This window comes from Esox lucius, chromosome 20 (genome assembly GCF_011004845.1).
Source record: "Esox lucius isolate fEsoLuc1 chromosome 20, fEsoLuc1.pri, whole genome shotgun sequence".
Classification (NCBI taxonomy): domain Eukaryota; kingdom Metazoa; phylum Chordata; class Actinopteri; order Esociformes; family Esocidae; genus Esox; species Esox lucius.
The window spans coordinates 19,937,082-19,959,222 of NC_047588.1; the positions used below are offsets into that span (position 1 = coordinate 19,937,082).

At 41.4% G+C, this 22,141-nt stretch overlaps 1 protein-coding gene across 7 annotated transcripts in view; it reads left to right on the top strand.

Annotated features, from left to right (window-relative positions):
- Nucleotides 1-22,141, top strand: part of oxr1a (oxidation resistance 1a) — a 210,972-nt gene that overhangs the window by 186,951 nt on the left and 1,880 nt on the right. For 5 of the 7 annotated variants that reach the window (XM_010885213.5, XM_010885212.5, XM_010885209.4 and 2 more), the window contains 7 exons: nt 1,521-2,227; nt 4,756-4,909; nt 6,323-6,482; nt 14,331-14,411; nt 16,486-16,611; nt 17,799-17,951; nt 22,001-22,096. In XM_010885213.5, coding sequence (XP_010883515.2) covers nt 1,521-2,227; nt 4,756-4,909; nt 6,323-6,482; nt 14,331-14,411; nt 16,486-16,611; nt 17,799-17,951; nt 22,001-22,096 — 1,477 coding nt within the window. Of the gene's footprint in view, nt 1-1,520; nt 2,228-4,755; nt 4,910-6,322; nt 6,483-12,361; nt 12,589-14,330; nt 14,412-16,485; nt 16,612-17,798; nt 17,952-22,000; nt 22,097-22,141 lie in introns of those variants that run through there. The other 2 variants (XM_010885215.4, XM_010885216.5) reach the window with 2 other exon arrangements.

The window sequence follows — 22,141 nt, forward strand, 5'->3', positions numbered from 1 at the left end:
TTTGCTTAATATATGAAATAAAATATCAGACAGCTTACATTGTCTCTATGGCATGCCTCCCACATACAGATTTCCTACTGTCTATTTTCCTTTGCAATTTAGCGCGCATTGTTTGCTCAGATTTAGATAATCGTGTTATTTTAATACTATTATGCAATCATTAGCTATTTGTGGCCATGGTCCTCACTGGCTCTGTATTTATTTTAAATGTGGCACTAGCAATGCCAGGGATTTGGGTTCATGTCCCACAGAGATCACATACTAGTTATTTATTCACTGGCCGAACTGTAAATTACTTCAGATAATTGATCTGCGAAGAAGAATATATAATTCCTAGTTTTTTATTTTAGCTGTAGAGGTAAGTTTTTTTCCTAACACTACTGTGCTGTTCCAATATTTCTGTTGGTGTTCAGTGATGAATTTGGGCGGTATTCCCATCTCATGAAGCATCCATTTGTGATGTCTCATACTTTTTGTCTGTGCGTGTGTGTGTGTGAGACCAGTTGTTTTCTCAGCTGTGATGCAACCAGCCTCTCTGACTGCTGAACTTCAACAACAAAGGCCTGCCAGAGTGCCGACAGAATGCAAACCAGTGTGTTGTTGTCATACACACAGCTGGGGACGGGAGCAAACTATTTCAGTCCCACCACAGGTCTTTGGAGAACCTGCAAAGTCTAGTGTTCTCTAACAGTATGTAGATGAATCCTGTTCGTTGGCAGGCTGTCCTGTCTCCTCCTTCATATGCTGCGTTGTGCAAAACACTTCATACATTCCCAAATACACTCACTCATTCATAGATAATATACAGGACCAGTCAAAACTTTGGACACTTCCCTATTCCTTTCGATGTTGACTCCTACTGTATATTTAGATGACAATGTGTTTTACCTGGTCTCTACGTTGGACTGTAGTCAACCAAAACACATTGTGGATTTCTGCCGCAGCCGTCCGCAGTTACATCATCAGTTAAGACAAGTGAGGCCGTTTCCTGTGGCAGCCACACATGTCCAGTATATAGCACCCATCCAGCATATTTCACAGATGAGGCATCCGTGCCGTTTCGCTCCAGTACCACTCGGCCATGAGATCTGGGCACGCTCTGCCCAGCATTTTCCGTTTCATTGTAGATACGGTAAACAATCTGGCAAACGATTATAATTAAGTGTAAATGCAGACAGAGTAGCCTGCCATCTAGGTCATTTGTATTAGAAACAACTCACCTAATGTCTCACATGGAATAGTATTTATAAAATACATTTTTAAAAGTCAAATCTTTCCATGTACCATCATGGAGTACGTCAATATACTAGAAGCAGAGTACAGCATGTTCATATTGTAGAAGAAACGAAACACCTCTATGCCCCTATGTAGTTACGGGATCGAAGACCTACGATCTACCTCACACTCTAGCTCTCTCTACCTCAGTGAGAGGGGTGCTAACTTGAGCTAAGTAAAAGAGGTATCGGCACATAGACATTCTATGTAACGGTGTTCCCCTTCAACGTTTGTTTCCTATGCAGACACCTGGAACCTCTGACGTCTGAGCGCGGGCCCTCCACCTCATCCCAGCCAGATCCGGAGCCACGTCTGAAAGTCCCGGGCAACGACGGTGGGATCACAGCCCCCCGCAGCGCAGAGGGCTCCGTCTCCGAGGACGTCTTCACCGAGTCCGAGCTGTCCCCCATCCGGGAAGAAGCCACGTCCTCTGAAGTCCTCCGCCTGGACAAGTCGTCTTCAGCCACGGCCTCCACAGAATCCGTCCTGGCGGTCACGCAGGTGGAGGTCTCCAGCGCCTCAGGTGGGACCCCCGGTGGATCTCCAGGTAGCGCCCATGGATCAGTCAGTCAGCCACCAGCTGAAGGCCAGGAGAAACTGCCAACAACCACTGAGGAGGATCCAGACAGCCGCACTGCCAAGAGCCAGTCTCCCAAGCGGAACAGTCAGGATGTGGAGAAGGCAACGCCAGTCAGTCCCCTTACCAGCCAGGGTCCAGGCCAGGGACCGCCCTCGCGCCCTGCCTCCCAGAGCTCTGCCCCTGGGCCCGGGGAGACCTTTAACCAAGACGATGGTCAAGGTACAAGCCCCGTGCTGAGCAGAGAGGGGACCCAGGACTCCGAGACAGACGTGGAGGAGCTGAGGAAGATGTGGAAGAGTCACACTATGCAACAAGCTAAGGAGCAAATGGAGAACGTAACACAGAAGGACGAGGGACAGGACTCTGCAGAAGGTAGTCAAATAATTATCTCTGTTGTATTAGGAACACAGGGAAAACATAGCCTGAGGCCATGTTTGAATACCGGTACTTGCATAATAAGTATGTATGTGTTAAAGGAAAATCGTATAGTGTTACAAATTTTCTAAATGCCTGTGTCGTACTAATGCTTTTCATCTAGAATTCCCTGCACACTATTAAGGGAAATAATTGTCCCCACTCTTGTGTGTTCAATAGCGTTCATTTGTACTTCACTTGAGTACTCAAAATTAAGGGAAATCTATTGACAGTTATTGCAGATTCCAAAAAAGACTCTGACTATGAGATGCAATATACCGTAGTCATTTACCATCTCTGCAACTCTATAATCATAATGTGCATGTTTCTTCATAGAAAGCTTAACGTACTATCACAGTGGAGTTGGTCCGGGCTGCTCCCGGACACCTCTGCTGCCTTGGACTCCAGATAACCTCCCTTTCACAGCTTGGTGCCTCCCCAGTTGTAATTGGAATTAGAAAGGAAGAGGGAAATGTGTTGTGTGCTGTTATCACGTACAGGAATGAGCAGAGGGTTTATACATAGCTTTGATCTAGCTATGCTGCTTGCCATTTCCAAGTGCACTCCTCTGCAAGATAAGGAAAACGTCCAAATCAAATGGCTAACACCTAAGGGGAAACAACAGCCAGGAGGCCGCCAGCATTAAGAAACCTAAGACACGTGCCACATTGAAAGTTACTTCTTAATGTTTACATTTTAAAGTCGTCTTTTCGTTTTGCGTTTCTGTATTTTTGCGGAAAGCAGAGTTAACGTAGCACTCTCTATACATGGAAATAAATAGTAGTTAAACTGTATTCATTTATCCTACACTAATCTTGGTTAACCCAAAACTAAAAGCACATGAACCATAACAGAGAGCTCCACCCCTCACTTTAACATTTCCGGGTAGGTCTGTGGGCCAAAGGTCCCCTACCGTGCTCAAATTCTAAAGACGTGAACACCTTCTAAATTGTCATTTTTCAAGATCCAGGAAATATTGAATCTATCCATCGAATCCATAGATCCATTGAAATACATTTGCTGAGCTGGCCTGGCACATTGGAAACAATGGATCATTTCCAAAAATGCTAATCTTGACCATCTGGGCACTCCATTTGAACCCTGTCTTGTTGTGTTCCCATCATTTTTATCACTTTCCACATTGGCAACTATCACCCCACAGAGAGTTCTTAGAATGTTTGCTCTTATTTCCTGGGATCACAGCATCGTTCTGCTTCACTCCACACCACATTACCATGGTAGACACTAGCCAATGCCCCGCTTCAAAACAAGTTGAATTACACACCCAATTACTGCATTTTCTAATTGAATTTCTCCCACTGAGTTGTGGTTTTAAGTTCATTAACAATTTCTCTGCCTCTGATTGTGGTTGCTGGTCCCCGTCTGTAATGTCACAAGGAGTCGCTTTGTGGAACTCCTACTGATTTGCCCTTCTAGTGTGTCACGATCAGTTAGGAGCTAGGTTTATTTGTCGTATCTTTTCATTCTTTCACAAAACATCTGTTGAATCTGTTGATAAACACAGTAAACAGAGGATATCTAGGTCCCTTAAAAACCCTGTTGTCAAATATAATGCTACTGTAGTCTTTCTCACATTGAATTCGGTCATGAATTTTTTGTATTCATTTATATAGGGAGTCTGAGAGAAGAAATGGCTTGTTTCATTTGATTGGTGAGTTAGGTAATGAAAAATGCAATCTTCCTTTGTGAATAGGTACAGGCAAGATCCAGGTCTCCCACAAGTTTGCATCAGAATGGTTGAAGGACAAGACATTTTAAGTTTTGGAATGGCCTAGTTAAATTCCAGATCCAAACCACATTGAGATGTTGTGCAGAACCTGAAACAAGAAGTTATTGATAGAAAATACACAAATGTCAATGAGATAAAGCAGTTCTACATTTTCCACAATGCTGTGATCAATTAAAACAGGAAGCCTTTGGTTGCAGTCATTGCTGCTAAAGGTGGTGTAGCCACACTTTGGGGGCATTTACTTTCACACCAGGTTTGTGATCAATACCATTTAAATTGTAATTGACAAGAAAACCAAATTCTAATTACTAATTTTCCACATTGCAAAGTATAGAATGTAATTTGATTTTGATTTAACTGGAATAGATCCCAATCCTGCAGCCCACAATGAAATTTCAGAAGCCTCTGGCCTGATTTTGTGAATGATTCATCTTACCAGAAAGAGCCGACATTTGCTAAATGGCAATGATTGGCCAAAGGCATAAGATATACTATTAAAATGAAATGTTTAGTAACAGATAATATCAGAGTTTACTTAAGGGAGTGTCTGTATCATTTGTAGGGGATGACATGTATACAGATTCAGCTTCTGAATATGTGGTGGCCTATATTTAGTCAATCACTTTAGTGAAACGTATTTTGAAATATTAAAATCCAATTGATATCATCTTTGGCACGTTAACTGTTAAATGTTCAAGGTTACAGTGTATTGCCTTTGTTTTGTGTGACCCCATAGTCTCCACGGAGCGGCATCAGTCCTACAAGTTCCTGTGTCTGCGGGTGGGTAAGCCCATGAAGAAGACGTTTGTGTCCAACGCCAGCGCCTCCATGCAGCAGTACGCCCAGAGGGACAGGAAACATGAGTACTGGTTTGCTGTGCCAGAGGAGAGGTGTGTGTTCTCCACACTGCTGTCCCACGTTCTGCCCATTGATTGTAATGTAGCCTCAAACCCATCGGTTAATGACAGGTTCTGGCTTGTAACAATTCCTAGCATGCAATTGTTATTTCAGCCTTGTCTTATCATGGCAACTTCAAAAACAGTTTCTGGAGAGTTTAAGATCCCAAAATGCTTCTTCAGTCACCTAGCCATTTTGCTTCTTTTTACACTGCTTGTCGAACGAGGAAGTTAGCCAGATAAGAGCGTGTAAAGGCCAAATTCACTTGATTACGAGTTCTGAAGAAATTTCTGAAGTAAAAAAAAACAAAACAAGGAAATTACTGTTGTCGATGCCTTGCCCAAACACGGGTGATGCTGGCCAATATTCACAACTCCACAGGATTTCCTGTCCTCTATCTTTCTTTGCTTTTCTGTAAAATATGTTTTCTTCTTTTCCTTTGTTTAGTATCTTAAAAAAGAAAGTTACCAGAATTCTGCAACTCCAGGACCAATAGCCAGTAGACTCATCGTAATCTTCTTCAGACACACACGCAGAGTACAGTCCTCGGTCTCATGTTAATCTCATCTGATGCCGAGAGGCACTCTGGTTTCTTGTCGCTGGTCACAGACCCAGTCATACCACCACGACCACGTGCCCTTCTTGGGTGCTTGAAATGTGTTTATCTCAGGCAGGTTTCCATAGCGCTGCACTGTCCCGCTTCTGGCTGTGTGCCCATGGATGCCACAGTGCCTTTACACAGGCAACACACACATTTACACACACACACACTCTATCTCTGTCATACACACACACACACACACACATACTGGCAGACTGACTATGTCTGCTGACTGACCTAGTTGGGTGGCGACCTGAAAGATGTGTGAAAAGTATACTGACAATGGTGGGAGAGTTAAGGCAGTAGAGGAAAATACCTTAAACAGTCTTATGGAGACAGCACAGCAAGGTGTGAGGGCCATATCTGATAGACCCAAACTGATAGAAACACACAGCCCAGTGTGAAAGAAACACACAACCCAATCTGAAAGAAACACGCAACCCAGTCTGAAAGAAACACACAACCCAGTCGGACAGAAACACACAGCCAGTCTGAAAGAAACACACAGCCCCGTCTGAAAGAAAAACGCAATTCAGTGTGGAAGAAACGCAACCCAGTCTGAAAGAAACACACAACCCAGTTTGAAAGACATAAAGTATGATATTTAAATAAGAGTAAGAATGTGAGAATATGCCTGAAATGTGAAATGTCAATATTAAAATGTCAAATCCATTCATAACAGAATATGGCAAGTATGACTTGTGAATATGTTATGAAGTCTTTATCTAGGTACTATAGTCTTCAAGTAAGGAGTTATCATGACTTCTATAAATCTGACTGTATTTCTACCTCTCCCCCTCCCCAGGTCCGAGCACCTATACGTGTTCTTCATCCAGTGGAGCCCAGATATGTATGGGGAAGGGGTCAGGGGCATGGGCCATGAGCCAGGATTCATGGTGGTCAAGAAGCATGAGGAATCCAAAACAGAAGAACCACTCACAGATATCAACAACAAAGAGTGGGAGGTAAGGACTACGTTTTCCAATGTTTGTGAGACGTCTTCCATATCTGGATGTTGCTGTACAGTAGTAGTATATGTAGTTACATTATGTTATTCTGTTGCTCATCCAATCTATGTTGTAGTCTTGTGTTTATTATAGTCTATATTTCTTGCATTTGTTACATACTTTAATTCAGTCGATTTATTTTTTGGTGTTGTCACTTTAAGTGGAGTTTAATGTAATGCATATACAGTATCTCACAAAAGTGAGTACACACCTCAAATATTTGCAAATATTTTTTCACTGAAGAAATGACACTTTGCTACAATGTAAAGTAGTGAGTGTACAGCTTGTCTAACAGTGTAAATTTGCTGTCCCCTCAAAATAACACAACACACAGCTGCTGGCAACAGAAGTGAGTACACCCCTAAGTGAAAATGTCCAAATGGGGCCCAATTAGTCATTTACCCTCCCCGGTGTCATGTGACTCGTTAGTGTTACAAGGTCTCAGGTGTGAATGGGGAGCAGGTGTGTTAAATTTGGTGTTATCGCTCTCACACTCCCTCATACTGGTCACTGGATTTCAACATGGCACCTCATGGCAAAGAACTCTCTGAGGGCCTGAAAAAAATTGTTGCTCTACATAAAGATGGCCTAGGCTATAAGAAGATTGCCAAGACCCTGAAACTGAGCTGCATCATGGTGGCCGAGACCATACAGCGGTTTTACAGGACAGGTTCCACAGAACAGGCAGAGGTTAAAGGGGTGGTTGGTCAGCCTGTCAGTGCTCAGACCATTTGCCGCACACTGCATCAAATTGGTCTGCATGGTTGTCGTCCCAGAAGGAAGCCTCTTCTAAAGATGATGCACAAGAAAGCCTGAAACAGTTTGCTGAAGACAAGCAGACTAAGGACATGGATTACTGGAACCATGTCCTGTGGTCTGATGAAACCAAGATAAACTTATTTGGTTCAGATGGTGTCAAGCGTGTGTGGCGGCAACCAGGTGAGGAGTACAAAGGCAAGTGTGTCTTGCCTACAGTCAAGCATGGTGGTGGGAGTGTCATGTTCTGGGGCTGCATGAGTGCTGCCGGCACTGAGGAGCTACAGTTCATTGAGGGAACCATGAATGCCAACATGTACTGTGACATACTGAAGCAGAGCATGATCCCCTCCCTTCGGAGACTGGGCCTCAGGGCAGTATTCCAACATGATAACGACCCCAAACACTCCTCCAAGACGACCACTGCCTTGCTAAAGAAGCTGAGGGTAAAGGTGATGGACTGACCAAGCATGTCTCCAGACCTAAACCCTATTGAGCATCTGTGGAGCATCCTCAAACGGAAGGTGGAGCACAAGGTCTCTAACATCCACAAGCTCCTTGATATTGTAATGGAGGAGTGGAAGAGGCCCCCAGTGGCAACCTGATGAACACCATGCCCAAGAGGGTTAAGGCAGTGCTGGAAAATAATGGTGGCCACACAAAATATTGACACTTTGTGCCCAATTTGGACATTTTCACATAGGGGTGTACTCACTTATGTTGCCAGTGGTTTAGACATTAATGGCTGCGTGTTGTGTTATTTTGAGGGGACTGCAAATGTACATTGTTATACAAGCTGTACACTCACTACTTTACATTGTAGCAAAGTGTCATTTAATTCCGTGCTGAAAAATGAAAAGATATAATCAAATATTGACAAAAATGTGAGGGGTGTACTCACTTTTGTGAGATACTGTACATGGTTTTTCTCACATCGTTATTATCTATGTTTGTTGAGAATATTTGTGTTCACATTTTTTCAATGTAACTTATGATTGCATTGTTTTTGATTAATCTGTCCCAAGTGTTTATTCGATTTGTTACAGTTATTGTCCAATTTGTGTTAACATTTCCTTTTGTAGGAAATGCACTATTTTCACTCAGATTACAACAACCAGTGTTTTGCATGATTGTGTAATGGTTTTGTTCATAGTCAGTTGTCGTTGTTAATTTAGTGTATAGTGCATGCATCAGTATCAATGTATTTATCGGTCATCCCAAACTGTAGTTTTGCTGGATGACCGGAATGACTGTCTGTGGTGTTCAGCAGTTGTAGACAGACGGAAAGCTTCCTGTTGTGAAAAGCTGGTTTGTTCAAGGCTGGAAAAAGCACATTCTCATAGTGAATATGCTTCAACCTGTGAGGGCGTTATTGTTTTAGAATAGTTATTTGTGTTCAGTTTTGTCTTTCTTTGCCCTAGTAGTGATTTTATGGGATTTTATTTTCCCTAAAGAATGTTGGGATGTTGAGAAGTACAGTTTTGAAAGAAGTTGAAAACTGTGAATGCATTTATCTAGTGAATGAATTATGAAAGCAGAGGAATGGGAAAATCACCCAGTGTATCAACAGGGCTGCTTAGAGCCTGTCCACCAAATAGACTGGTTGGGTGCACGTGCTGGAGGCATCATGCTGAGGAGATACATTGCATGGAGAAATGGATACGCAGGCTGTTGCTGTTGCTGGGATTTAAATTTTAATGTAAATGAATGATGTAGAAAACAAAAGTGGACTGATTTGTTTGGGCCTGGTCCGGAAGAGGCTACATGAGCCATTGATTTAAATTAGTAAATAGTTGCCTCTTACATTGACCCTTTGAGAAGTAAACATGACTTTGAGATAACTCTTACTGTAGTTGTCCCAATGCATCATTCATAATGTCCAAAGTAACATGCATTTATCCATAAAGGCTTTAAGCTTTTTTGACTGCAAATATTACAATTTAAGCTGTTTGAAGAACTAACGGTTAGTGTATATTCACTAAATATTCAGAGTTGATCCACCATGGTTTTTATTGTTACAGTAATAATCGAGATTATTATGTGTCATGAGGTAATGTAAAGAAATCAATAGCCCAAGAAGGTACTAAAGCAGTCAAACCATACTGTCTTTTTAATTCCAAGGACCTTGTTATAGTAACAAAGAACAATTGGCTCAAGCAGCCTAAACATACATCGATTTTCAGTTATAGTATGATTCTAGAAATATAAAGCCCTCTTCTTTCATATCAAATCACAAATACAATACAGTTGCATTGTTTTAAATGTTTTGTGTCTTTTGTAAGACGTATGTTTAGAAATGCAGATAGCAATAAACAATTACTGTAACCTGGAAATGTGTCAGTGTAGAAACGTCAGTCCTATAAAGGTGTAGAGTAATTGACCTTTTAATTTCAATGTTTTTGTATTGTGTGTGGGTCATAGGCCTATTTACATTTAGAAAAAGCCTTCAGTTCAGCGTTTCTTCAGAACGTTTCTGCGTTTTAGGTCATTTAAAAATAAATACATTTGAAACTGTAAGACATTGATGCATACATACAAAAATGATGCACAATGGCTTGGAATCTGGGGGATGGCCAGTCCTCACCTGGCTATGCCAGGTGGAGAATAGGAGAGTACATGAACTTTCTGGCCATATATTTCATCAAATATATTTAGATGTTCAGATGACCAGCAGGTCAATAAATACAGGTGGGGACAAATAGGCTGTGAGTAGAATCTAGATCAGCAACACAAACCGGTGGACTCGGAAAGGGATGACCAGGTGGGCTATTTATCTTCAGTTGCATGTACACGTCTCACAGTGTTCAAGTCCACTGCTATGCAGATGACACACTGGTGTACAGTAAAACCAAACCTGACACAACATCTGCCAGGTCAACCATGTCCTGGATGTGGTAAAACATTGGATGCAGAACAACTTTCTCTAACGCAATAGCAGCAAAACAGAGGCAATGCTAATAGGCACCACACAGCAAATCACCAACTCCTACAGCATCTGCCCTGGCATTGACGGCCACATCATTCCCCTCTCCTCAGTCATCACCAATCTGGATGAGATATTGGACCCTACTCTTTCTTTTAAGACCCACATTAGACATGTCTGCAAAACATAATTTATTAAGAACATTTCTCACCTTCTCTGATGCAGAAAAGCTTATCCATTCATTTGTTTTCTCCAGAATTGATTATGGGAATGCAGTACTAGGTGGCCTGCCAGCAAATTCAATTAATAAAATACAGCTCATCCAAAACGGTGCTGCAAGGATCTTGAGCCAATCAAATATATCTGCCCACATCAAACCTCTGCTTACTGACTTTCACTGGCTTCCTGTCCCTCAAAGAATCGATTTTAAAAATAATCATTTTAATCTATAAAGCTATCAAAGGCATCAGACGCTGTCTACATATCTGATCTGCTCTCATCCTATGAACCTTCATGCCCTCTACGGTCTAGCAACGCCAATATGCACATGTATCACAAACCGGGTTCCCGAAAAATGTGAGACCGTGCCTTTTCCTAAATTGGAACTCCTTACCTGACAGCCTCAGGGCTGCAGACAATCATGGCTTTTAAAGCAGACCTTAAGTCTCATCTTTATCAGTTGGCCTACCCATCTTTTTAATCAAAATATACTGTAAATTATGATATAATAATATGTATTACTATTTTAGTTTACTGTATTATTATTATAGTTTAATGTATATATTCTGTATATATATTAAATTTTATATTTGTTCTTTTATGTATTTAAGATTATTATTTTCTTATTTTCATTTAATTTTTGATAGACTTTGAAATTATTCCTCTATAATGAAAAGCGCTTTACAAATGCAATAAATTATAATTTGTATTATTACTTTTAATGTCCAGTCGAGGACATTTTTAAAACCAATCTTATGAATAATGTACAGCACCAGTCAAATGTTTGGACACCCCTACTCATTCAAGTGTATTTCTTAATTTTATACTATTTTCTACATTGCTATTATTGTACAAAGACCAGTGGGTAATTTGTAAATCGGAAGATTTCAGAACACTTTGGGGTGCACGAGAGACATGGATCCGGTAAATTGACGGAAATAAAGCATGTTGATAGCGCAAATAGCAGACAACAAAAAGCTAAACCTTTCACAGTCTTGTCAGGCAGTGCTGAGGCTACAAGAGGCTTCAGGAATAGGCAACTTTATGCATTTAGTGATTGCTTTTAATATAATGTTCTAGTGCAAAACGAACACAGTGATGAAAAAAGGCAAGTCCGGCACAGCAGTCCAGATCTGTGAAAAAAGTAGATGCTGGAACAAACTGAGAAAAATCTGAGAGGTGCTGGATCCTGTTCAAATTCTGAGAGGTGTTGAATCCTCTTGTAATTAACCACTGGTGAAGACATCAAAACTAGGAAATAATACATGGAATCACATAACAACCAAAATGTTTTCAAATGTTGTGTCAAACAGATATGTCTAAAAATGAGGTGACTACTCCATGAAGCTTGTTAAGAGAATGCCAAGAGTGTGCAAAGCTAACATGTAGGCAATGGGTGGCTACTTTGAAGAATCTAAAATATAAATTAATTTTGATTCCTTTAACACTTTATGGTTACTACGTAATTCCATTTATGTTATTGCATAGTTTTTACATCTTTATATTGTACTGTGGAAAAGAGTAAAAATACCCTTGAATATGTAGATGTATCCAAACTTTTGACAGGTACTGTATTTTTCAACACAATTTCTGAGATATTATCTTACTATAAATCAAAACAATAGCAAAAATAATAAATAATTACAAAAACATATCAGCCTTAAATTAAACAATACAAAGTTATCAAGGTCACATCCCCACACTGAAAAGCCCAGAATCTGCTCTTAAAGGTACAACACGAACTAACACATTGGGTTGTATGTTTTCTCAGAGAGGTATAAACCGAAGTACTGTAGAATCTACAGAAATGTATTGGTGGGTCTCAGAAGGAGTACGGTAAACAACTCACGTGAAGTTACTGTATCTTTAAATGGCTGTATGCAATTGGGAACGATTGGGACGCGCTCTCTTCCTTTGAGCAAATGAAGAGTTGGCTTTGCTTTTGTCCTGCATTCTTATTGGCTCTTGCGAGTGTCAAACAAACATCAAAGACTCATCTTAAAATCCTATTTTTGTTAGAATGATCCAGTGCGTTTTGTTCTACATCGACTTGGAATTACTTCAATAATCTGGAATGTGACTCTTGAGCTTAGTCTCACCCGAAAGAAAGACATGTTCTCTAGACGGGTGAAGGAGGAGACGCCGTTGACCCCTAAGTACACTTATGTATGTATTTATAATATTAATCATTATAGCTACGCGTGTTTTGTTGTTGTCAACCTGCTAGCGAGGATAGCTAGCAGGAAAGATAGCAGGAGGCTAGCAAAATGCCAATTGATTGCCCATTGACTGTTAAATCAAATAGACAGTGCCAAACTTAATGGGTTCTTAAAAAACAGTCCTTTATGTCGCTGTTGCTACTTCTTTGCTTTACCATCTAACTTGGTGCCTGGGGCGTTTTGGGAAGTTTTGAAGGTTCGAACCACTGTGGGTGAAAGCCCGGTACACCATGTAAAATTGTAAACGTTTTGTTACTTGCTAACATCGTAACTAATTTGCAACACTGTATCCCTGCATGTTTTGGGGATCTCTGATGATTAAGTTTATCAATGGGCTGAATAGTTGTTATTTGGGAGAAAGACAGTTGCGATTTGGTGTGAAGGGCTGCGGAGAATAAATGGAATGATTGTTGTAGTCTGGTCCCAGTTCTATTTGTGCTTGCCAATTCCATTGCTCATTGTCAAGCGCAGACAGACTGGCACTCAGGGCAGGCTGTGTTGGTCTGCCTCAGCCTTTCTCCTACACAGAAGATAAGGACAGCAAACTGACCTTACTTGGCTTCTCAGTTTAGTGCCAGCTAGACCTTAAGACTCCAAGTATGTTTTATGAACACGGTTGTTTATTCTTTTCTTTGTGTTATTGAGAGCTGTAAACTGGCAACTGTATTTCCACCAAAGTAACTAAAGAGATGTTCAAGGTAACTTATTTTTACTTGACCTAATCCAATTTTACTGAACTGGGCCGTCTGTTGATCAGCACTTTATGGCAAGAAGTAAATGATAGTCTGTATCAGAGAGAATAGAAAGAGGCTATCTTTAGCCATGCAGTGTCATAGCATTAATGGAGGGCTATGATGTCCTTGTGGGCCACCCATCCACAGCACTGCTCCCATCCTTCATTGTGGAGCCAGATTAAGTATGCCTACTGTACTTTGTCTGGAGTTGAGCTCACCTTGAAGTATTAGTTCTGCTATTATAAATGAACCCATGACTGGGTGCTGTGCTTATTGTGGAAGTATTCCAACTTCAAGTTGGAGCCCCTTGAAGAGTTGCTTGGCCTCTTTCAGTTTATAATGGAGTACCTGTTGTAACTATTGTTAGACACTGTGCATAATATCTTGGTTTCAAGTGTGTGCTAGCCTGTGTGACCTCTTCGAGGCAGATATTTGCTTTAGTACATTCAAGTCAACTCGAGCAGTGTTCAGCAACTGTTTCGACTTGTCTGTATGCAATAGGAGACTGGTGTTTGCCAGTGTTGTAGCGTCTGCAGTTCAACAAATCCTCTCAGAAGACATGGATTATCAGTAAAACAATGTCCTGTATGGTACCCTGTCTTCACTGGTTTTAGTTTTTTTTTTTTATATCTGGCTGTGTGCCTCTTGGTCCTATTAATGGTCGTGATGTTGAACAGATTACACAACCATGCAAAACCACCTCAATTGTCTGTCTCTATAGGTTCATATCACCTATTTTTAAATATTAGAAAAAAGCCTTTCAACCAGTTGCGTTTGCTAAAGATGACCAGAGTCCACCATGACCACTCTGTTCAATTACCTGTCAGGTGTATTTAAAAGTGCATCTTGGCTCTCCACCTTCAAATATAATGTTTCCACATTCTGCTGTGCTCATCCTTTTCCTTCCATCGCCAGCAGCTGAGTTATACTTCCTGTTCCTGTCTCCACCTCCCAGGTAGTGTCATTGACTGAGTACCACCGCCGGATCGATGCGCTAAACAGCGAAGATCTGAAATCTCTCTGCAAGCGGCTTCAGGTGCCCAGCCCAGCTCAGCTCCAGCTTTCTAGTTCCTTCAGTAGACCAAGTGACTCCCAGTTACCTGTGGAGTGCGTTCCCTTTGGCCACTGTGATGTAGGGAAGCGGCTGCTATTGTAGATTTGCCCCACCTGGCCACCATTTTCCAATGTTTTCCCTTTTCCCCGGGCTCATTTTTACCTGAGTAAAACTGTGACTGGGCCCTGATCTGGCCCTGTGACGCTGCAGCCTTCTGTAAGCACTGGCAAAATAAGCAGTCACAAGAGAGTTTGGCAGGATACCTCGGGTTACGGTCATCTGAAGGGCTTCGTGCCACCAGTTCAGGGTGGAGTAAGACATGGGGTAATTGGGGGGCCTGAATGAAGGTCCCATAATGCACTAGACCCTTCTCTCAGCTACGCCACTGTATAGTTTCAACAAGGCCTTGTTACTGATGTTCCTTTTGATTCGTAGTTAATTAGATAGCCCGGGCCCGAGGCTGTAATAGAGATGCAGAATGTGAGCCGTAACACGTTGGGTCTCTGCTGAGGCCTGAGGGAGGGCAACTGTCCTGAGAGATTCATGAAATTAGACATCTTCCAGTGTTCCCCCACGTTAGAGGGAGGCCTCACGAAATGCGCTCGTTCTTTAACACCTGGGTTGCAGTAAGCTGCTGCTTGCCCATCTGCCCGACACTTTCTACATGGTTGGGTGAGAAGCTAAGCTGGGGGTGGGCGAGAGGCTGGGGTTGGGCAGGGGCGGAAGTAGGATTTAATTCAGTCCATTGACTGGTGCAGGATTGTTTTCCCAGGACAATGCGGCAGTAAGGCGATCAGTCAGGCCACCGGTGGCTCACTACAGACACGCCTGTTATGGAGAAAGATGAGCAACAGCATCCATACAGTCTAGAGCAGGGTTTCTCAAACTTGGTCCTGTGGTCTCCCACACGTGCATATTTTTTATATACACCCCCCTCAGTGCTACGCAGCTGAAAGTATAAACCTCTCGGGACCAGGTTGGGGAAATCCTTATGTAGTGCCCTATTTCTGGATCCATCACAATTCGGACCATTGAACCTCTAATTGCTGACCACTAATTATTTATTAGATGATTATTAGGTGTTTTCTGCTGACTGTGTAACTCTCCCCAGTACATGGTGCCCTGTGTCCGGATGATATATATGCCTGCAGCGTATGGATATATTCAAATGAAAGATTTTCTCCCTAAACCCATTGCTCCCAAATTGAGGATTTTCGAAACTCCCTTAATTTTGAATATCTCCTATTTACCTTTCCTGCGGCTCATATTGCCCAGTTGATCGTACTGCCTTTGCTGATAAGACTATATCTTTAAAACCACTTGCTATGTGATCAGATGACACACCACCACTTCTAGTGCATTACGTGGGCTAGGCTTATTTAAGCAAAAAGGCCCCTAAAGGGTTTGTGATGTACACCCAGTATGCCATGGCTGAGGGCTGTTTGTGTTGTTGTGTCCGAAGAGCCCTTATCCATGGTATTTGGGATGTATACCAAGACACCTCTTCATGCCTTATAGTGTCATTATAAACTGGGTGCTTTGAAACTTGAACGCTGATTGTTGGTACATGTAAGCAATAAGGCACTTGGTTGGTGTGGTTTATGGCAGATATACCACAGCTAAGTGTTGTTCTTAGGTATGCCACATCACAGAGTGCCTGGAAACGGTGCAAAGACGTCGTATATTGGCAATATCACAAACTTCTGAGATGCCTTATTGTACTCATATACCCGTTACCAACGCAATTAGATGAGTAAATAATTGTGATGTGTACCTGTGGTTTTTCAGGCTTTATATGCTGTGGCTTTTGGCCAATCAGCATTCAGGTTTCAAACCGCCTGGTTTATAAATAGCATATAGAAAACATCTAGCACAGTGGCCCTCCTAAATTCTGTCTCTCCCAAATGGCACCATGTGCAATAGGCCTATATGGTGCACTACTGTTGATCACGGTACAGAGCTCCACTTTGAACCATAATCCAATCTGGGGAATGAGATGCCATTTGGGGAAGGAGACACTGCTGAGCTCCTGGTTGACTGTTGTTTGTCTGTTTAGATCACCACCAAGGAAGAGGTGCACTCAAAGCACACCACTTCAATCAAGACAGACCTGGAGCCTGAGACCTTCAGACCCAACCTCAGTGAACCCAGTGAGCTGCTGGAGGCCGACCAGATAGAGAAGGTAATAACACATGCTGACAGGCCCATCGACTTGAACCATGCCCACTGGTATATTGATGCACTGACACTGCTTGTCAATATGCAGCTTTCTAAATAACCCTCCTCATTGACCTTCAGTCCCAGGGCAGTGACAGTTGGCCTGAAGTGTTCTGTATTGCCAGCCTTGGGCTGATGGTCTGGATAGTGACAGACGGTTCACTACAGGGCGGATGGTCTGGATAGTGACAGACTGTTCACTACAGGGCGGATGGTCTGGATAGTGACAGACGGTTCACTACAGGGCGGATGGTCTGGATAGTGACAGAAGGTTCACTACAGGGCGGATGGTCTGGATAGTGACAGAAGGTTCACTACAGGGCGGATGGTCTGGATAGTGACAGAAGGTTCACTACAGGGCGGATGGTCTGGATAGTGACAGAAGGTTCACTACAGGGCGGATGGTCTGGATAGTGACAGAAGGTTCACTACAGGGCGGATGGTCTGGATAGTGACAGACGGTTCACTACAGGGCGGATGGTCTGGATAGTGACAGAAGGTTCACTACAGGGCGGATGGTCTGGATAGTGACAGAAGGTTCACTACAGGGCGGATGGTCTGGATAGTGACAGACGGTTCACTACAGGGCGGATGGTCTGGATAGTGACAGACGGTTCACTACAGGGTGGATGGTCTGGATAGTGACAGAAGGTTCACTACAGGGCGGATGGTCTGGATAGTGACAGAAGGTTCACTACAGGGCGTATGGTCTGGATAGTGACAGAAGGTTCACTACAGGGCGGATGGTCTGTAATGGTGAAAATTAGGTCTGTTTAGAGTTATTGTTTTAAAATGGATGATGATGCAGTGGGTTCATAATGATCAGGTGATCCCACATGTTAGGTCACCTGAAAATCTGAAATGCAAATAAACCATTTCCAATTATATTTTATTCTTATACTAGAGTGCAGGAATGTGGAAAACTAAACAGCAGCCCTCTCACTGTAGGTATTTCTGTGGTGTTTACATAAAGCCTGTTCTCCTCAGCCTGTTGTGTTCTGGCTGTGTAGAGCCCATTTACTGTCTAACAACCTACTGTGTTAAAAGGTCACTGCATCTGTAATGGACCGTTGATGTCTGTGGCCTTTCCCTCTTTCATTTCTAGTTCTTTTCCTTTTCTTTCCCCTCGGCTCCTTGTCTTTTGGTCTCCAGCTGGCCAAGCATCTCCCGCCCCGTACCATAGGTTACCCGTGGACCCTGGCTTATGGCACAACCAAGCATGGCATGAGCATTAAGAGCCTCTACCGGGCCATGCAGGGGCAGGACACCCCAGTACTGCTGGTAATCAGGGACAGCGATGGAGGGGTGAGTGAGACTGACTTCCACATCTGTCCATGTAATGTCTGGTGCACTGATGCAGTTTCATTGAAATCCACCATTAACAAAGAACTGACACATTTAGTATGATCAAATCTTATTGCGATATGGTGTCTAGCATTTTTAATCCTCTAGCTTGTTCTGATGTTAGTTCTGCCCAAATGATATGATGGGCTCGTGGTGGGAAGAATTGAAGTTTCAACTGATGCCACGCTGTTGGAAATTTACATTTTCAGTGGTGGAGAGTGGGGTTATGTGGGTTATGGTTAGAGTAAATTCAAGGTTTAAGTTGGGGTTGATTCCCCTGGTCAAATCTTATTTGGCAGCAAAGTTTCATATAAAAGTTTCTTTCTATATTTGTTAATAACAAGTTATAATATCAGACAACTCATGGAAAATGAGTTGTCAAATTATATGATGATAAATGCAAATTCTTTGTAATTGTACATTATACCATTTCTGGATATGAATGAAGTAAATAATTAGACTTCATCAGCAAAACTGTAACAGACAAAAAAAATCTATAAAATAATAGGACATATGCGTTAAGCAATAAAATGTAATATTACAAAAATAACCGAAGTATATTGAGCACCTATTTAGATGAACGCACAATCGGTCTGAAATAATCGGCCAAAGTTAAAGCAATTAGCCGAGATTTTTTTTTTTTGCCAAAAATCGTCTGATACCGATTGCTGGCCGATATATTGGTACATCCCTATTTGGAAGTGATTTAGCGCAAATTTTCCTTCCAATACATTTCCTGAGGAATATCAAAGAAGCCACTAGGCTATTTTGTTGTGTAAATTTGCAGACATCGATAGCTCGAGACGCCACCGTTCTGAGGTGGCTTGCGCCATCATTTTTTATTTAGAAAAGGTTTGCAAGTATAAAGACAATTGTGTAGGGACTGTATAAAGTTTCTGTGCCATGCACACACATCTGAGTTTTCCCGCAATTCAACACAGTCTTGAACATGCTGGTGCAAATTCCCAAACGCAATGATGATGCAAACTAAGTCTGTCTAGCATTTTATTCTCTTGTAATGTAAGTGTTATTCTCTTGTAACGTCTAACAGTAATATGATTGGGAAATGGCTGTGCTTTCAGGCAATTTATAGACCTCACTAACTAATATAAACGTGTCAGTCCAAGTTCAGCTAATATGGGCCGATGTCATGTGACACTATCAGACAGCATTTACAGGTAGCTGAACGATTTACATTGTTGTTGTTTAGAAATCAGAATCAAAGGAATCCTGAAAGGGTTTTCTACAAATGAATACAAAATACTGTTGCTTTTCCAGAACTTTATAGTCCTGCTGTTCGAACAACCCACATCTGGGCGCATGGGTAACTCTCCCAAAATAGCTTATGTACAACAATGTTAGCCTGAGGCAAAAAAAACACTAATCTAGCTATGACAACCCTAGATAAACCAGCCTGCCCACTTTTTATCAAGTGCATGCCTGCTCATTTGATCTGTGAATTTTTATTTTATTTAACTAATATATAGGCCAACGGTTTAAATTAATGACTAGCTAATTTAAACAAATAAGTGAGTCAAATTTACTGGTGGCTAATCAAATGGCAACTGCAATACAAGCTAGCTAGAATGCAACCAAAATAGTGTTAAACAATCCCCTTTGTCGTTTTTTTAATGCATGCATAGATGACAATATATAGCCTTGGCGCCATATACTGTATAGCTAGTTGGACTGTTTTGAGATTACCACTCACTGCCCTACTATGTTTATTCAAAATAGCATTGAGTGAGAGAAACTGAAAGGAAAGAAGAAAAAAAACTGCCAGAGAAGAATATATATTAGCCTATTTGGTGATTTTTATTTTATTAGGCCAGTGTTTTTCAACCTTGCTCCTGGAGGCACCCCGCCCTGCATGTTTTAGATCTCTCCCTGCCCTAACATACTTTAGGCTATGCATTAGGCTATACCAACCCTGGTCTGACTTCAGATGTTTAATTCTGGTAAGGTTACTCTTCTGTTAGTCAGGGATGTCAAAGTCACTGTGTCTCTGTGACCATAGTCTTCTATTTAAGTTTTTTTGAATTTTCTATAGCTTTTTATTTATTAGCTTTCTTTCTCCTTTGTTTTATTTGTCCTTTTCTTGAATCTACTTGTGCAGTAAACTTGCTTAATCATGTCTAATCTTGTGGATCTGTGTGTATCTAAAAACTTTTATTAATAGTTAAAAAGACCCAAAAGAAGAAAAAGACAAATTCGACTGTACATTTTTTAACAAATATAAGCGAACTGGACAAAGTCAAGAATGTGCATGGTTATGGGTTCATGATCGTTTCTACACTAGGGATGTGCATTGGACTTCACTTTATTGTCCAAGTAGTGTTTGTTTATTATTATTTATTAAAAAAAAGTTGAACTATGGATCCAACATAGGCGCTACTACATAACATGCAAAGGGGGGGGTGTCATTCTAATCCAGAGGTGTCAAAACGGTTCCATGGAGGGCAGTGTGGCACCTTGTAGTTGATTGATCAATTAGGTCACTAAGTGGTTAGGTTCAACCCTCACCTGGTTTAGGTCTGAACTGGGAACCAATTTAAAGGAAAAAAACTAAAACCGGCAGACACTCGGCCCTCTGTGGAACCGGTTTGACACCTCTAATCTAATCTAACATCGGCTCAATGGCCGTTTGTGTGAGGAAAGAGTGAGCGTATGTATGGAGGAAGTGGTGTGGTACGCTCTCAGAACTCTGCTACAGAACTATAAGCCAGAAGGTATCAGCCCATAACAATGAGTTTATTGGATGGAGAAGCTAGTTAGCTAAGATAGATATTTCCGATATTCTATTCCATCTTCCCTAGAATTAGTTCACTTTCATCCACTTGCTAACAGTAGACTATGCATATGGCCTTCTGACTGGGCCAACACCACTATGGCTCTGATTGACACATCTGAAGGAATGCAAGTGTGATGGCAATTCCATCGATCGACACTCTTAAAGGAGTAAGAAACAGATGATATTCTCTTGGCACAATTTAAGTTTTATTAATTATTTGCAAATAAGAGGGACGCGTCAAACGCTTACAAACATAATCGTCCGAGGAGTCTCTAACTTAATTGGTAAGAGAAATTTCCACAACACAAGCCGTAAAAACGACTTAGAAATGTTGCTTCTTTAGTTTTTTTATGTGACGCTGAAAAAATACTACATTGGAATTTTAATAATTCTGTACATGATTTTGTAAATACTATTTCAAAATACATTAATATTTTTTTGAGGGGCAAAAATTAATACACACACAAGTACTCCAATACTAACTTAATTGTGGTAATTCGATTAACCGTGCCTATCCCTATTCTACACAATTTTTATTTTAAAATATGTAGTTATTTTGGCACACAAATCAATCGGGGATCTGATGTTGGCTTTTTATTCCTTTTTATTTCTGCAAAGTTAACAGCAGTATCAATTACACCTAATTTATTCAAAAGATCGGCATGTTGATTTTCTGTTTAACCTGGTGTGTTTCCATATCCCCATATCTTGTGTGCGCATCCCTCACTGAAATTGTGTTAATATTGGAAGCAGCCTGAAGGCTACTGCACAAATGTTTCTTAGTTTTTTTACATCACAAAATGCTCTTAAAGCTATTGTAGAGATGTGAAATGTCAATATTTTGAAAATGTCTGTCAATAGTCAATGAGATCTGGTCTGAGAAAAAGCCTGTGGGAGTATGGCATTATATCTCCCAGAATGTGTAGACTCTTGTGCCGGAGCAATGACCACTATTAGTAGCATTTGCAATTGTCAGAATGTCAAATAATTAGTTAATTTAACCAGCAATGTTGTTCTGTTTGTGTCATATTAGCTAGGTAGTTCAGCTTTATACGGCAAGCATAGATGTCTGAGTGAAAACCTCTTCATTTAAGCCACATTCAATTTATCTGATCACATCCTTGTTTTCATGGGAAAGGGTGGTGTTAAGAATGCTCACAACTGATTCAATAGTTGTGTAGTTTGACCTAGTGTCACCTGATTGGTTGTGTACCTTCAGGTGTTCGGTGCCTTGGCGTCAGAACCATTCAAAATCAGTGAAGGCTTCTACGGGACGGGGGAGACCTTTCTCTTTACCTTCTGTCCAGAGTTTGAGGTAGGCTGACCTGACCCCTCTACTTTTATTATTTATAGTAGAAGG